This window comes from Oncorhynchus keta, chromosome 17, assembly GCF_023373465.1.
Source record: "Oncorhynchus keta strain PuntledgeMale-10-30-2019 chromosome 17, Oket_V2, whole genome shotgun sequence".
NCBI lineage: Eukaryota > Metazoa > Chordata > Actinopteri > Salmoniformes > Salmonidae > Oncorhynchus > Oncorhynchus keta.
The window spans coordinates 10,815,446-10,831,762 of NC_068437.1; the positions used below are offsets into that span (position 1 = coordinate 10,815,446).

The window sequence follows — 16,317 nt, forward strand, 5'->3', positions numbered from 1 at the left end:
GTACGTTACCCCCGCAGCAGAAGCAGGGACCACTGCCACTGTCGCGCCCCCGCCGAACCCCCCACATAGGCGCCGCCACAATTGCTAACATGCTAACATCCCCTACTCACCCTCTCCCCCATGTGTAACCAAGGGCACTAACATGAGTAAGCGTTAGCATCGTGCTAGCACGCGAAGGGCCGGTGGGACTGGATGGGACAAAGCCGTGGCTGGTTGGGCTTATAGAGCGGTTGGACTGTGCGTGGTGGAGGCTGCTTGGGAGAGTAGGGGAGGGGATATCTGTTCGAAGATGGGGACTGTAAGACAGAGCTGTTCCCCATATGAAGGTGTATATGGGTTGCGTTTACCCGATAACCGGTGCCCCCGTGCGGTACCTCACTGACACACACTGAATGTATTTCAAGGAGAAGAAGAGGGGGATTGGCTACAGGCATAGCTCTGCCTTCCCCCTCTCTCTGTCACGAGAAAAGAAAAGCCCATTCTATGTACATTTACACTTATATACATTAGTATTTATTTACTGAAGGATATTTTCAGTAGCCTATACATTTGTAAAATTATATTTTATAGAGATTTGATAAAAAGAGGGATGGGGAAATGTGTATCATTATTTGAACAAATCAACTCGGTGGGAAGTGGCACAAATCATTATCAAACCGCCCTCCTCCCTCCATCTTTCAAATGATATGAATCCAATGAAATCAAAGTGCCTTTAGTTCCCGGTGAATAATCATTCCTCTTCTCACAAGATTCACCTTCAGCCTCACCTTTTTTCCACCCTGTTTGTCTTATGGTGTGCTATGGCTACCACAGAATCCCATTCAAATGAGCCTTCAGATAGTTGTCTTACGTCTGTTTGAGGTTTGTTGTGCGTGCCAACGTAGGAGAGTCCTTACGAAGACTAATTTAACCATCTAATATATTATCTAACACACAATCTTAACCAGATTGCTGTGAGATCATCAATACCCTCAAACTCCTTGCTACATTTGCCATCAACCCTTGTGCTCCTACTAACATTTGGCAACACGTAGTTCAACCCCTGCTGGTTACTAAATTTCATTTTGTAACGCTTCACCATAATAGCCAAGAGATTTTAGGCTCCCTCTTTTTTGGGGGGCATTTGAATCATTTCTTCCCCACCATGACACACGAAACAGTCGCTTATTCACAGCATTTAGTTTTGAGTTTCTGCTACATCGACATTATCACAGCCTTTTATCACAAAGACTTTTGTACTTAACCGTGGTTGACCGCTACAATGGCGTACTTCTACGGTCAAGGTCATAGTGAGAGAGTATTAAACCTATTTGATCTGCTTCACTGCAAATGAAAATGGCTGCCGACAGCTTACCGTCAAGGCAGGTGTAAATTCCACCATGTTGCTTTTCCCCGTCCCAATTGATTGATAGATTTTTTTTTTTTTTTGCAGCGAGGATGTACAGATAATTGCACAGAGAAAGGAAGTCACTAGAGACACTAGCGAATGCTAAATTATACTGAGAGGCAACGCACAGCCTCTTCACGCCTGTTATTGTCCGATGTAGAGATTTGCGCTCGAGAATAAAATCATTTTGCTTCAAAAGAACTAAATAAAATCACCTCTGGCTGTGTGTTTCCATTTTTGCGGGGGTTTGATGAATATGTAATGCATGTATTTTCCCTGTGGGGGGGGTCCTCTGTCCAGTGAGCACAATAACGCATGTGATGCACTTTCTCCTCACATCATGGGAGGCCTACACGCACTGGAGTGGCAATGATGCATGCATGGGTTTGAGGGCTAGGACACACACATAACAACACGCATACAGTACAAACAGATATTTACTCGCAACACAAATGTGTTTATGTATGTGTTTGGAAAAGCAAATGTGTGTGTGTGTGTGTGTGTGTGTGTGTGTGTGTGTGTGTGTGTGTGTGTGTGTGTGGTAACAGGTTCATCAGTATCCTTTTGGTGGTTGCTTCTTTATGTTGCTGTCATTAATCTAATAATGAAATCCTCTTTCTGGTGATCCTGAAAACAATTAAATGCAATGAAGTTGTTGGTGGTGGAATGGAGACGCCGTAGGGGACGTCCTGTGGTGACAATGCAGAAGCCAAGAAAGACAAGATTTCGGATGCATGGTCCTCACTCCTCAAGGCTCCATTTGTCTCCCTGCAACACAGAAGCTGTCCATCCTCATGGGACTAGGATTTGTGCTGTGAAATCAGCTCCAGATACAATATACATTACTTTACGTTTTCTTTTCTCCGGGTTCTACACAGGGTGGTCCAATCTGTGCTGGTGTTGGGTTGTCTCCTAGTGTGAAATAATAAGTTAAAAAATACTTACTTTTTATTTTGCCTCTGAAAATCAACCAGATGAAGTAACTGTTGTGTTTGTCCCCTCCAGTGGTCAGATGAAGTAACTGTTGTGTTTGTCCCCTCCAGTGGTCAGATGAAGTAACTGTTGTGTTTGTCCCCTCCAGTGGTCAGATAAAGTAACTGTTGTGTTTGTCCCCCCCAGTGGTCAGATGAAGTAACTGTTGTGTTTGTCCCCCCCAGTGGTCAGATAAAGTAACTGTTGTGTTTGTCCCCCCCAGTGGTCAGATGAAGTAACTTGTGTTTGTCCCCTCCAGTGGTCAGATAAAGTAACTGTTGTGTTTGTCCCCCCCAGTGGTCAGATAAAGTAACTGTTGTGTTTGTCCCCCCTAGTGGTCAGATAAAGTAACTGTTGTGTTTGTCCCCCCAGTGGTCAGATAAAGTAACTGTTGTGTTTGTCCCCCCCAGTGGTCAGATGAAGTAACTGTTGTGTTTGTCCCCTCCAGTGGTCAGATAAAGTAACTGTTGTGTTTGTCCCCCCCAGTGGTCAGATGAAGTAACTGTTGTGTTTGTCCCTCCAGTGGTCAGATAAAGTAACTGTTGTGTTTGTCCCCCCCAGTGGTCAGATAAAGTAACTGTTGTGTTTGTCCCCCCCAGTGGTCAGATGAAGTAACTGTTGTGTTTGTCCCCCCAGTGGTCAGATAAAGTAACTGTTGTGTTTGTCCCCCCTAGTGGTCAGATAAAGTAACTGTTGTGTTTGTCCCCCCAGTGGTCAGATAAAGTAACTGTTGTGTTTGTCCCCCCCAGTGGTCAGATGAAGTAACTGTTGTGTTTGTCCCCTCCAGTGGTCAGATAAAGTAACTGTTGTGTTTGTCCCCCCCAGTGGTCAGATGAAGTAACTGTTGTGTTTGTCCCCTCCAGTGGTCAGATAAAGTAACTGTTGTGTTTGTCCCCCCCAGTGGTCAGATAAAGTAACTGTTGTGTTTGTCCCCCCCAGTGGTCAGATGAAGTAACTGTTGTGTTTGTCCCCCCAGTGGTCAGATAAAGTAACTGTTGTGTTTGTCCCCCAGTGGTCAGATAAAGTAACTGTTGTGTTTGTCCCCCCCAGTGGTCAGATGAAGTAACTGTTGTGTTTGTCCCCTCCAGTGGTCAGATGAAGTAACTGTTGTGTTTGTCCCCCCCAGTGGTCAGATGAAGTAACTGTTGTGTTTGTCCCCCCAGTGGTCAGATGAAGTAACTGTTGTGTTTGTCCCCCAGTGGTCAGATAAAGTAACTGTTGTGTTTGTCCCCCCCAGTGGTCAGATAAAGTAACTGTTGTGTTTGTCCCCTCCAGTGGTCAGATAAAGTAACTGTTGTGTTTGTCCCCTCCAGTGGTCAGATAAAGTAATTGTTGTTTGTTCCCCCTCGTGGTCAGATGAAGTAGAAGTTGGTCTCCCTCGTGGTCAGATGAAGTAGAAGTTGGTCTCCCTCGTGGTCAGATGAAGTAGAAGTTGGTCTCCCTCGTGGTCAGATAAAGTAACCGTTGTTTGCCCCTCCACTAGTGATCAGATAAAGTAACGGTTGTGTCTGTCTCCCCCTAGTGGTCAGATAAAGTAATGGTTGTCTGTCTCCCCCTAGTGGTCAGATAATGTAACTGTTGTTTGTCCCCTCCAGTGGTCAGATGAAGTAACTGTTGTGTTTGTCCCCCCCAGTGGTCAGATGAAGTAACTGTTGTGTTTGTCCTGTCCAGTGGTCAGATGAAGTAACTGTTGTGTTTGTCCTGTCCAGTGGTCAGATGAAGTAACTGTTGTGTTTGTCCCCCCCCAGTGGTCAGATGAAGTAACTGTTGTGTTTGTCCCCTCCAGTGGTCAGATAAAGTAACTGTTGTGTTTGTCCCCTCCAGTGGTCAGATGAAGTAACTGTTGTGTTTGTCCCCCCCAGTGGTCAGATAAAGTAACTGTTGTGTTTGTCCCCCCCCAGTGGTCAGATAAAGTAACTGTTGTGTTTGTCCCCCAGTGGTCAGATAAAGTAACTGTTGTGTTTGTCCCCCCCAGTGGTCAGATGAAGTAACTGTTGTGTTTGTCCCCTCCAGTGGTCAGATGAAGTAACTGTTGTGTTTGTCCCCCCAGTGGTCAGATGAAGTAACTGTTGTGTTTGTCCCCTCCAGTGGTCAGATGAAGTAACTGTTGTGTTTGTCCCCCCCAGTGGTCAGATAAAGTAACTGTTGTGTTTGTCCCCCCCAGTGGTCAGATAAAGTAACTGTTGTGTTTGTCCCCTCCAGTGGTCAGATAAAGTAATTCTTGTTTGTTCCCCCTCGTGGTCAGATGAAGTAGAAGTCGGTCTCCCTCGTGGTCAGATGAAGTAGAAGTTGGTCTCCCTCGTGGTCAGATAAAGTAACCGTTGTTTGCCCCTCCACTAGTGATCAGATAAAGTAACGGTTGTGTCTGTCTCCCCCTAGTGGTCAGATAAAGTAATGGTTGTCTGTCTCCCCCTAGTGGTCAGATAATGTAACCGTTGTTTGCCCCTCCACTAGTGGTCAGATAAAGTAACCGTTGTTTGCCCCTCCACTAGTGGTCAGAAAAAGTAATGGTTGTGTCTGTCTCCACCTAGTGGCCAGATAAAGTAATGGTTGTCTGTCTCCCCCTAGTGGAGGCGAGAGCAGCAGGACTTTGATTTGCAGCTGGTGCAGAAAGCTCAGGTGGAAGAGCGACAGGTTGCCGAGGGCCAGAGCGACGAGGGGCGGAGCGAGCTGAAGGAAAGGGAGAGGATCCAATCAGACGAGTGGCTCTCAGTGATGGCCATGCCCACGATTGCCACACCCATGAGGGAGACTGACATGGAGCCTCTCGACTATGACCTGGATCTCAGTCGTGAGGTACGTTGACCAATGGCCCATCAGGATCTGGCGCTGAATATTCTCCTATCAATACTCTCCGTTATTGGTTGAATATTACATCTGTACACCTGTACACAAGTGGTTAAAGAGAAAGTTCAATATTTAAAAAACTTAATGTTAGGTGGTTCCTGAAAGTAGTCTATGTGCTTGGAGAAAATGCTTGTTTTGTTTTTTTTAACTGTAAAACACTGAACTTCCCCTTTAATATTATATTATGGTTTTGTATTAGAGGAAAGACTGTAGCCTGCTGCACTCGTACTACTTCCCATTCACCACATACAATGAATGACCTGATGCTTTCAACTACAATCACATAACCTTGCCTTTATGGAGCCAATCATAACTATACAGAGCCGCAAAGTATACATTTATCTAACAGTGTGACCACCTAAACAGATGATTGGTGAATATTGTTCTAAGCCTGAACACTGATTTGTTGGTTGACTGTACATCTTCACTATGATTTGGTCTATGTAGCTTTCCAAGCCCCAAAAGGTGTCTATCCCAGAGCGCTATGTGGAGTCGGACCCCGAGGAGCCTCTGAGTCAGGAGGAGATGGAGGATCGTCAACGCAGAGCAGAACGCATCAAAAACATCCTGGCCAAATCCAAGTACTACTGACTTAGTTTCAGCCATTCAGTTCGTGTTGATACAATGAGGATGATGACGACGATAATAATATCTTTTGTTGGATATCAATTCTCCTTATTGAGTAAAGGGTAACGCTTTATTTGGATAGTCCATCTGTAAATGCTCTACATCAGGGATCGTCAACTAGTTTCGGCCAGGGGACAATTTTTTTTCTTGGGCTTATGGTCAAGGGGCTGGAACATAATTCTAAATCATTTGTAGACCGCAAATTGACTGCAAGGAGCCCGAACAGATACATTTGACTAAAACAGGATAATTTCGAATCTTGCTTACATTTCTATACAATCACATACATCTCTCTATTATGTATGGAAATACTTTGGAACAGATTTCCAAAATGAAAATGACTTGGCGCTGATTTACTGTTCTTTTTATTTATTTATTTGTTTAACAGTGTTTTATGTCTCGGGCCGGGCCGCCAGCTGGGGAACCCTGCTCTACAGATTATAAGCATCATTTCAACACCATGTCTTGGGCCTTTCAGTAGCAACAGTATATATCACATCATTTTCAAACAAGGTAGTTTATGGATGTTCAACCATCTGTAGACCGTGAGCAGCGTTTTAACAGAATGCCTTTAGTCCTTCAGTCGCATCTCCACTGTGATTGCATCATTTCAGACATGCAGATGACGTGTTACTGATCGTCTGTAGATGGTTTGTAGAGCATCTACAGATGGACTATCCAAATGAAAGTGTTACCTAGAAAGGAAAACATTAACGGTATTGCATGCACCATCTCATGGGTCCCTGGATCCTGTGTTGTGGCTGATTTTGATTTAAAAAAATGTACGGATTAAAACAGGGGTTCTTAAAAAATCGGGTCCTGACTTGAACCTTAAGCAAACTACAACCCGTTACCGAAAAAGCTCACGCAATAATCACCTGTGTCCTAAATGGCATCCTTTTCCCTGCACTCTATTCCCTACGAGCCTTGGTCCAAAGCAGTGCACTATATAGGGAATAGGGTGCCATTTGGGACACTGGTTTCCTTTGTCCCTCATTGTTTTCCTTTGTTTCGGTCTCTCTTTTCCCTGATGTGTATTTCCCTTCCCACCGTGTGTGTCAGTTTTCAGAACATACACCCGTCGTCTGGCGCGTCTGTCCCACTGAACTTCACTGATTTGGACATCGCCATGCAGCAGCAGGAGAGGATCATGACTGTGTCCCACGCCTTGGCCTCGGAAGCCTCCGTTAAGAGCAAGCAGTTCACAGGTCAGCTCATACATGCACATGCTTTAAACACGCACACTGCAAATGTGCATATCGCCCAGTTCTCTCACACACACTCATAGGTGACTCTATGTATACTCCCCGCGCGCACACACACAAACAAATAAACAAACCCTTTTCCCACTGAACTGCCTACAGTATCTTTGATCCCAACATGACCATGAATTCCTTCATAAAACACTCCCAATTCTAAATTGGCGTGAACAGAGAATCCTTTAATATTCATATGCAGAGCCTTCGGAAAGTATTCACAGCCCTTGACTTTTTCCACATTCTGTTGTGTTACAGCCTGAATTTAAAGTTGATTAAATATTTTTTTTTAAACGTCACTGGCCTATACACAATACCATAAAATGTGAAAGTGGAGATTTGTTTTTAGAAATGTTTACAAATAAATTAGAAATGAAAAGCTGAAATGTCTTGAGTCAATAGGTATTCAACCGCTTTGTTATGGCGAGCCTAAATAAGTTCAGGAGTAAAAATGTGCTTAAGTCACAAGTTGCATGGACTCTGTGTGCAATTATTGTGTTTAACAGGATTTTTGAATGACTGCCTCATCTCTGTACCCCACACATACAATTATATGAAAGGCCCTCAGTCGAGCAGTGAATTTCAAACACAGATTCAACCTTCGCAAACACAGATTCAACCTTCGCAAACACAGATTCAACCTTTGCAAAAAAGGGCACCTATTGGTAGAAAATAAAAAAAACTGACACTTAATTTCCCTTTGAGCATGGTGAAGATATTAATTACACTTCGGATGGTGTAGCAATACACCCATTCACGACAAAAAGACAGGTGTCCTTCCTAACTCAGTTGCTGGGGAGGAAGGAAACCCCTCAGAGATTTCACCATGAGGCCAATAGTGACTTTAAAACAATTATAGTTTTAAGAATTGAATGGCTGTAATAGGAGAAAAATTAGGATGGATAAACAACATTGTAGTTACTCAACAATACTAACATAATTGACAGAGTGAAAAGAAGGAAGGAAGCCTGTACAGAATAAAAAATATTCTAAAACATGCATCATGTTTGTAACAAGGCACTTAAAGTAATACTGCAAAAAATGTGGCAAAGCAATTCATTTTTTGTTGCACAATCCAGGTGTGGAAAAAGCTCTTAGACTTACCCAGAAAGACCTACAGCTGTAATCGCTGCCAAAGGTGCTTCTACAAAGTAATGACTCATGGGTGTGAATACTTATGCAAATTAGATTTCTGTACTTCATTTTTAATATATGTGCAAACAATCCTAAAAACATGTTTTCACTTCGTCATTATGAGGTATTGTGTGTAGATGGGTGAGATTATTATTTTTTAATCCATTTTAATTTCAGGCTATAACACAATAAAATGTGGAATATGTCAAGGGGTATGAATACTTTCTGAAGGCACTGTAAATATCTAGCAGGAAACCGAGGCTATCACTGTGCTGTTGATATATAGCCTCCCTTCAGAAAAGCCAAACTAGTTCACAGTAAACTATTTAGACATACTACTATGTGTGAGGCAGAGCCTGCGTCCTGATTCTGATTCTGCACTTGCACACTTTTTCGTATGGATTTATACTCCAGCCAGAAACTCCCTCCAGCCAATGCTTGCACACTCAAGTGTCATAGAATTGATGTAAGTGCGCACATAGTCTGTGAAGGATACAGCACACTCCGGGGTGAAGTTTCCCTAGGCACAGATCTAGGTTCAGCTTTCCCTCCCCCAATCATAACCTTAACACACTAGTGGGGAATATGCAAAACTGACCCAAGATCAGTGTCTAGGGGCAACTTCACCATACAGCACAGTAACCGGACCCTCTCTCATTGTCCCTGGTTGTGCAGAGAGCGAGACGCTGGGCAGATGAACAGATCTAGTGAAGGTACACCGCATCTCCTCTGAGTGTCGTGGCCTTAAGATGCCTCTCTGTGATGTTTGTGGTGGCATAACTGTAGTCTTTAGGTGTCATTTCTGCTCTCACTAGATTGGGTGTTTTGGTGGTTGCTTTTCTGAAGTGTGGTGGCTTTTCGCGTCCAAATGTTCTTGGCTCATGTGTTTTGAATGTGGAAAGGTTGTGCCTCATTGTTTCCATACAAACACGTTTAGATAATACTTGGGCTTTTTTAGAAAGATGGTTTAACTATAGATTGAAGGCAAAGTCTCACAAAGTCTGTATTTTCAATGTCAAGAGTGTTTTCTTCCCCCCTTCCCCATTTCAGCCAAAGCTCAGCTGAGCTCTGACTGACCGTTGACTCAGACGCCAAGGCACCAACAGGACCTCCGTGTGGATGAAAATTGTTTGGAGTTCACTGACAAAAGTGAAGTGATTTTGTATTAGGCTTTTTATTAGAGCTAAAACGAGATGTTTTGAAGAACCAAAAAGAGTTATTTGAAACTACACTGCGTGTACCTAATGTTAAGGTTTAATTGGAGTTGTTTTTACATGCTTTTGCACTTTTATGGCGTGTTGTGTGAAATTATTAACACCTACTAGTTTTTGCAATAGAGAGTAATTAGCTGTTTTTTTTGCAGTGTGGTCTATTTTCAAAGCAATGTTTTCTAAGGTCGCAGATAGGGAAATGTATTTATTTTGAGTAATGAAAGAATCTTGCACCAAATAACTTTTTGTAGCTCAGCAATGCCACCTAATGCTTTGGCCAATCAACTGTATCATTTAAAAAGGAAAGAAACCATACTGGTGTTTTATTGAAATAAAGGGTTTAACAAAACATGGTGTCTCTCACTATTTACATTACATACTCTCCATGTGGAATCAATGTGTCAAATGAACTCACCAAAAATAGAAACGCAGCAATTCATAAGGAAATCAGGCCCATCAGAATGAGTTTTTTCCCTACAAAAGGGCATTATTACAAAGAAATACTCAGTTTCATCAGCTGTCCGGGTATCACACGATCCCGCAGGTGAAGAAGCCAGAGGTCTTGGGCTGGCATGGTTACATGTGGTTGTGAGGCCAGTTGGACATACTGCCAAATTCTTTAAAACGATTTGAGAGACATGGTAGCGAAATGAACATTCAATTATCTGGCAACAGCTCTGGACATGTCAGCATGCCAATTGCAACTGCACATTTTAGAGTCCCTAGCATAATGATCATATGCCACACCTGTCAGGTATATGGATTGTTTTGGCAAAGGAGAAATGCTCACTAACAGGGATGTTGAGAAATAAGCTTTTTGTGCATGTGGAAAATTGTCTTTTTCACCTCATGAAACATGGGACCAACACTTTACATGTCACGTTTATATTTTTGTTCAGTATAGTAAACTATTTTCTCCCCCAGAATTCAGAACCTGAGAGAACTGTGGTGCTTCAGTTTGTCATTTAAGTACCTTTTATTACTTACTGATGGTGAGACACTGAACAGGACTGTAAAAGCGCTATCGAGCCAATAGGTTCAACCCAGTTTCATTCAATACAACTTAATTAAAGCCTTTGCTTCATCTCAGATCCATTAAAAACACATCAGACCAGTCCCTCTTACAGTTAGGAATTCCTAAAAATTGACAAGAAAATAATGGTAAGAATCTTTCTCAATCGACGATTACATCACCTCCTACAGTAGTACACTACTCTGCTGCTCAGCATTGAAACATAAAAATAAAAATAAACATTCTTAAACCACGAAGTTACCAATTACTTCAGAGACAAAAGAACGTATTTACAAATCTGTGGTTCGAAATGAGAAAGTGATTTAGTTTTTTCGCCCATTCTTAGGATGACTTCACAAAGGCCATTTTGTGTTTCTTGTCTTTTGCGCTGGGCTCTGTCCTGCCGTTTGGGCTCTGTGAAGGGGATTTCTCTGGTGACTCCTGGTTTTCCGAAGGGCTGTCTGGGGCTTTGGGACTGGCTGGTTGCTCTGCTTTGCTTTGGCTTTCTGCAGGTGGGGAAGGTGGGGCTGGTTCAGGCTGGGGGGGAACAACAGAAGAGAAACACAATTAATACCTGAAGACTGGGGCAACACGCAGATGTGTACATGACATTGACTGTAGCAATCATGCCCCTCTGACTTGAGCCAATCACAAAAAGTCTTACAGAGCTACACATGTCGAGGAACTTAATCTACTGTCATTAATCTTACATGCAATTGAAAATATACAGGTCCAATAAGAAACACTGCCCCTAACTAAGATCTCAAAATGTAGATCATCCTTCAATCACTAACATCGCAGTCTAATCATGTCATTCTAGCCTCAACTAGCTCTAACAGGCCAGAGTTGTGCTCATTAGGACAAACGTTTTGCAACTGAAAAGGAAAACAAGTGTTTCTTAGTACCTCGCACTTCAGCCATCGAACACCATAAATTATGAGCCTCTAAGCATCAGAATATAACAATTTGTCAGCCATCTTTGCTAGGACCTGTTCTCAACCATCAACAGGAACTTGTGGCATGCACGCTCTGTATCGATGTTCAACCCGTCTCTCCATGATCTCTCACCTCACTGAAGCCCAGGCCGACATGTCTCCTGTTTCTGCCTGACAGCTTCCCGTCCAGCCCCTGCTGGTACTGCAGCTCCAGCTCAGAGTTCATCCTCTTGTCCTCCGCCCCTGCAGAGGACAAGCTAGTGAAACACCAATCATACCCAATACAGTGCTATGGGGCCGAAATAGTGCTGTATGGGATAAGATTAAATGGATACATCCCTAAATAAAGAGTGATCGACCAGAGTGTAGAATAGGGTTGTCACAATACCAGTACCATGACAACCCTAACATATAATTCAAAGAGGGTTCCTCACCACTGCGGACATGGGATGTTGACTTGTGATCTCCAATGACTAGGCGCCCAGTGTGCTCTTTCTGCAGAATCAAACACGGTAAACATTGGATTCTGTAATACCACAGTTATGTTTCTCCGTTGACAAAGCTGTATGGATAAGGTGTAGCCGACAATAAAATGGTGGCTCAATCTAATACTGGAATAGAGGTAACAGTCACAAGAAAAACATTTGTCCAGCACCAGATGTTTTACATATTTGTTTTGCCCCCGAACTGCCACACTTGATTCAACTAGTCAAGGGCTGGGTGATTCGTTTCCATTGAGCCAGGTGTGTCAGTGTAAGGGCCACAACAAATGGGAACACCTTGTGGTCCAGAGGGGTGGGAAACCTTGTAATAGTCTACATAGAACATGACCAAACCTTCCCTGCACCCATCAACCGCAAAAACTTCTGCTTTCTCTCACTATCCCCCAGGTCTGCAGCTTCCCATGGTGTAGGTCCATCCTGCAAGAAACCAACACAGAATTGGCTACAGTACACAAAGAATGGGATCCCAGAATATAGTCCAGGTCTATTGCACCTTAGCCTCAAAGATCAAACTGCCAAATTAGCTACATCACATCTTAATCTAACGTTAGCTAGTTACATCATAGGCCTAGTAGTAACAGCATGGAGTTGATTCGTTTATCAAAAACTACATTTCTAATTGCTGGCATGCATAATGACCTGTCAATCTGGCCACCTAACATGGTGACGAAATTAGCTAAAAACTAACGTTACTTTTTCTTAAAATGACTTGTTGACTAACGTGGCTATCTATACTAAGGGTTGTTTACAATTAACTAAGTTAGCTAGCTGTTTTACCAACGACTTTTATAACTGGCTTTACGCTGTAGTTATGGCTTTGTTGGGTTAGTTATGAGGACGCAAACTGGCTGCATGCTTCTCTTTGCTGAAGCCAACAAGGCGGGCCTTGCTCGCTACCTGAACCGCAAGGTAGTCACGTTTCAATGACTTTAGCTAGCTAACGTTTATACAGTTAACCTACTTCACTTGGAGAGCCAGGTCTTTTTGTCCCGTGTCGATTCCCTGGAGAACTCATTTTCACAGCAACGCTTCAGCTGGCTAAGTCAACAAAATATTGACATAGCCGTTCAGACTGGCTAGCTATGCTACTGTCAACAAATAGCAAAGACTTGTGGCTGCAGTGTGTGAACGCGACCGGAACAAAGTGATTCGAACTTCCGGCTGCTTTGATCTTCTTTACAAAACAAACAGCTGCTAGCTAACCAACATCAACTAGCCCACACCGTTTTTAGTTTTATAACAATAAACAGTGAATGTTTGGAGTTATTATGCTTGAAAGTTGCTATTATCTTGGTGCTTAGAGCCACACAATGACTTTTCCCAATGGCAATAAGGCTCCTGAATGATGACTATCATTAGTAGTACCAGCAGGTGCCCACTAGCCTACAGCAATGTTATTTTAAAGAATCAATATAATAATGTAATATATCCCATAACAGTTCAGATTAAATAGTATTAGTTAGTACACTTGCAGTTCAATTGCAAAATGACTGGTCATAAAATAACAGATTTTTAGATAGGATTATGATGTAGATCAAACCAGATTATTTCAGAGGAGAATTAACATCCTTTGAGTGAATTTACTGGGTTAAGTAATAATAGCCAGAGTTGATTATCTTGATATGGCACAAAAAAATCACAAACAAGTGAATGCTGATGAAAAACAAAATAAACACACTTTCATTAGATTAAGAGAGCAAAGATGACACCTATTCCCCACAGCACCATGCGGCCACATTAATCATGATATGCTCTCTTTCGTGGTAATTTCTTTGTAAACCAACAGAGATACTGTGGAAAACAATGGTCATAAAATGAATGATGCATTGCTGAGGGATTCCTTTGGTCATAGTACCCTCTAGTGGTCAAGGTAAAGAAGTGCAATCCCTACCAAGGAGTATGAATTAGTGGTACATGAGCGCACATTTTAGTTTTAGCCCAGCAATTTCACACCTGATTCTAATCAAGGACATGATATTTGGTTAGTTTTTTAAAAATGTATACTGAAAAGTATGCAATGGTTAATGCATCAATAATATCGGTCTCACAATTCTCTTATCACCCTAACAGACATTCCAAAACAAACGACCACAAATTCAAATCAAGTCAAATTTTATTTGTCACATGCGCCGAGGACAACAGGTACCTTACCATGAAGTGCTTACAAGCCCTTACCAACAATGCAGAGTTAAGAAAATATTGACTAAATACACTAAAGTAAAAAAATACAACAAAATTAAAAAAGTAACACAATAAAATAACAATAATGAGGCTATATATAGGGGGTACCAGTACCGAGTCAATGTGTGGGGGTACAGGTTAGTCGAGGTAATTTGTACATGTAGGTAGGGGTAAAGTGACTATGTATAGATAATAAACAGCGAGTAGCAGCAGTGTCAATGCAAATAGTCGGGGTGGCCATTTTATTAATTGATCAGTCGTCTTAGGGCTTGGGGTAGAAGCTGTTAAGGAGCCTTTTGGACCTAGACTTGGCGATCCGTCACCGCTTGCTGTGCGGTAGCAGAGACAACAGTCTATGACTTAGGTGACTTGAGTCTTTCACAATTTCTTGGGCCTTCTTCTGACACTGCCTAGTATATAGGTCCTGGATGGCAGGAAGCATGACCCAGTGATGTACTGGGCTGTACGCACAACCCTCTGTAGCATCTTACGGTCGGATGCCAAGCAGTTGCCATACCACGCGGTGATACATCCGGATATCTTTCAATACACCCAGTCACTACAAAGATACAGGTGTCCTTCCTAACTCCGTTGCTGGAGAGGAAGGAAACCACTCAGAGGGCGATATGGAGGCGTCTCAGAGATTGAGATGCTGGGTGACCCGTCCTCCCTTACCGAGGATACTACTCGCCGTTGTTCAATCATTAGTGAATAAACTTGACGAACTCAGAGCGAGGATCTCCTTCCAGAGGGACATCAGATGCTGCAACATACTCTGTTTTTCGGAGACTTTACTTTCCACTGACATCCAAACAGATTATATACAATCAGCGAGTTTTACAGTTCATCGATAGGAATGAAGTGGGCTTTCTCTCTCGGATAGGAAGTGGGCTTTCTCTGGCAAGAACGAAGGTGGTGGTGTCTGCTACATGACCAAGTGGAGTGATGGAAACACAGGAACTTGCGAGCTTCTGCTCTTCCTACTTGGAATACTTGGTCATCAAATGTCACCATTTTTTACCTTCCGAGAGAGTTCTCAGGGATTATCACCAAGGTGTACATCCCGCCCAAAGCCGACACCGGAAATGTTCTCAAAAAAGATCTTCATTGGATCCTGAACAAACTGAAGAACGCGTACCCAGAGGCAGCATTCAATGTGCGGAGGTCCTTGCTCCCAAATTACTATCAGCACATTGACTGTCCAACTCGTGGAAATTCCACTCTTGACCAATGATTACACGCCTTTTCGATAAGGTTATAAGACTCTATCCAGTCCTCCTTTCGGGCAAATCTGACCACGACTCCATTTTGCTCCTCCCTGCCTACAAAGACTTGAGGGAAGTTCCTTCCAGTGGTCAGGGGCCTCATTTATAAAACTATGTGGAGGATTCACATCAAAAGGTGGCATACGGAGGAAACAAAGAAAGTGCTTATGTACAAAAATATTCTGATTTAAGACACAGTTCACACACATGCTGGTTTCTCTTTATAAATCACAATCAACTCCAAATTTGGCGCACGTGAACATCTTGTACCACCCTTTTAACACACATAGTTGCCTATAAATAGTCAGTGAAACGCCCTTAATGAATATTTATCCATACTTGACTGCACGATGACAATGATGGTAATTCCCGACAGAAAAGCTCAAAAAAAGACATTTCACCCTGTGTGAAATGGAAGTTTTTGTAGGGGAGGTTGAAGCAAGAAAAAATACAACAAAATGTGCTGACAACAAAATCACACAAAAATTATCAATGGAAATCAAATTTATCAATCCATGGAGGTCTGGATTTGGAGTCGCACTCAAAATTAAAGTGAAAAACCACACTACAGGCTGATCCAACTTTGATGTAATGTCCTTAAAACAAGTCAAAATGAGGCTCAGTAGTGTGTGGCCTCCACGTGCCTGTATGACCTCCCTACAACGCCTGGGCATGCTCCTGATGAGGTGGCGGATGGTCTCCTGAGGGATCTCCTCCCAGACCGAGACTAAAGCATCCGCCAACTCCTGGACAGTCTGTGGTGCAACGTGGGGTTGGTGGATGGAGCGAGACATGATGTCCCAGATGTGCTCAATTGGATTCAGGTCTGGGGAACGGGCGGGCCAGTCCATAGCATCAATGCCTTCCTCTTGCAGGAACTGCTGACACACTCCAGCCACATGAGGTCGAGCATTGTCTTGCATTAGGAGGAACCCAGGGCCAACCGCACCAGCATATGGTCTCACAAGGGGTCTGAGGATCTCATCT

At 43.0% G+C, this 16,317-nt stretch overlaps 2 protein-coding genes and 1 long non-coding RNA gene across 11 annotated transcripts in view; 2 read left to right on the plus strand and 1 right to left on the minus strand.

Annotated features, from left to right (window-relative positions):
• The window catches only part of LOC118396417 (pleckstrin homology domain-containing family A member 7-like), a 182,609-nt gene extending 172,826 nt beyond the window's left edge, over window positions 1-9,783 (plus strand). Inside the window, exons 24-27 of the mRNA XM_035790610.2 lie at window positions 4,928-5,155; window positions 5,654-5,787; window positions 6,896-7,041; window positions 9,274-9,783. Of these exons, the coding sequence (XP_035646503.1) occupies window positions 4,928-5,155; window positions 5,654-5,787; window positions 6,896-7,041; window positions 9,274-9,299 (534 nt within the window). The 3' untranslated portion in view covers window positions 9,300-9,783. The remainder of the gene's footprint in view (window positions 1-4,927; window positions 5,156-5,653; window positions 5,788-6,895; window positions 7,042-9,273) is intronic.
• Window positions 7-4,628, plus strand: LOC127908190 (uncharacterized). 9 transcript variants are annotated; one of them, XR_008066251.1, is made up of 5 exons: window positions 7-2,391; window positions 2,469-2,505; window positions 2,545-2,693; window positions 3,034-3,297; window positions 4,297-4,628. It is a non-coding gene; the product is annotated as an uncharacterized LOC127908190 (long non-coding RNA). The 9 variants fall into 9 exon arrangements; XR_008066249.1 differs by lacking the exon at window positions 2,545-2,693 and adding an exon at window positions 2,732-2,844 and having other exon boundaries at window positions 7-2,505; window positions 3,071-3,297; XR_008066250.1 differs by lacking the exon at window positions 2,469-2,505.
• Window positions 9,728-13,049, minus strand: LOC118396420 (small acidic protein-like). Its single transcript, XM_035790616.2, has 5 exons — window positions 12,846-13,049; window positions 12,218-12,301; window positions 11,816-11,876; window positions 11,515-11,624; window positions 9,728-10,983 (listed from the first exon to the last, which is right to left on the minus strand). The coding sequence occupies exons 1-5, from the start codon at window positions 12,897-12,899 to the stop codon at window positions 10,789-10,791; spliced, it is 504 nt and encodes a 167-aa protein (XP_035646509.1). The 5' UTR covers window positions 12,900-13,049; the 3' UTR covers window positions 9,728-10,788.
• Between the last annotated feature and the right edge of the window lie 3,268 nt (window positions 13,050-16,317).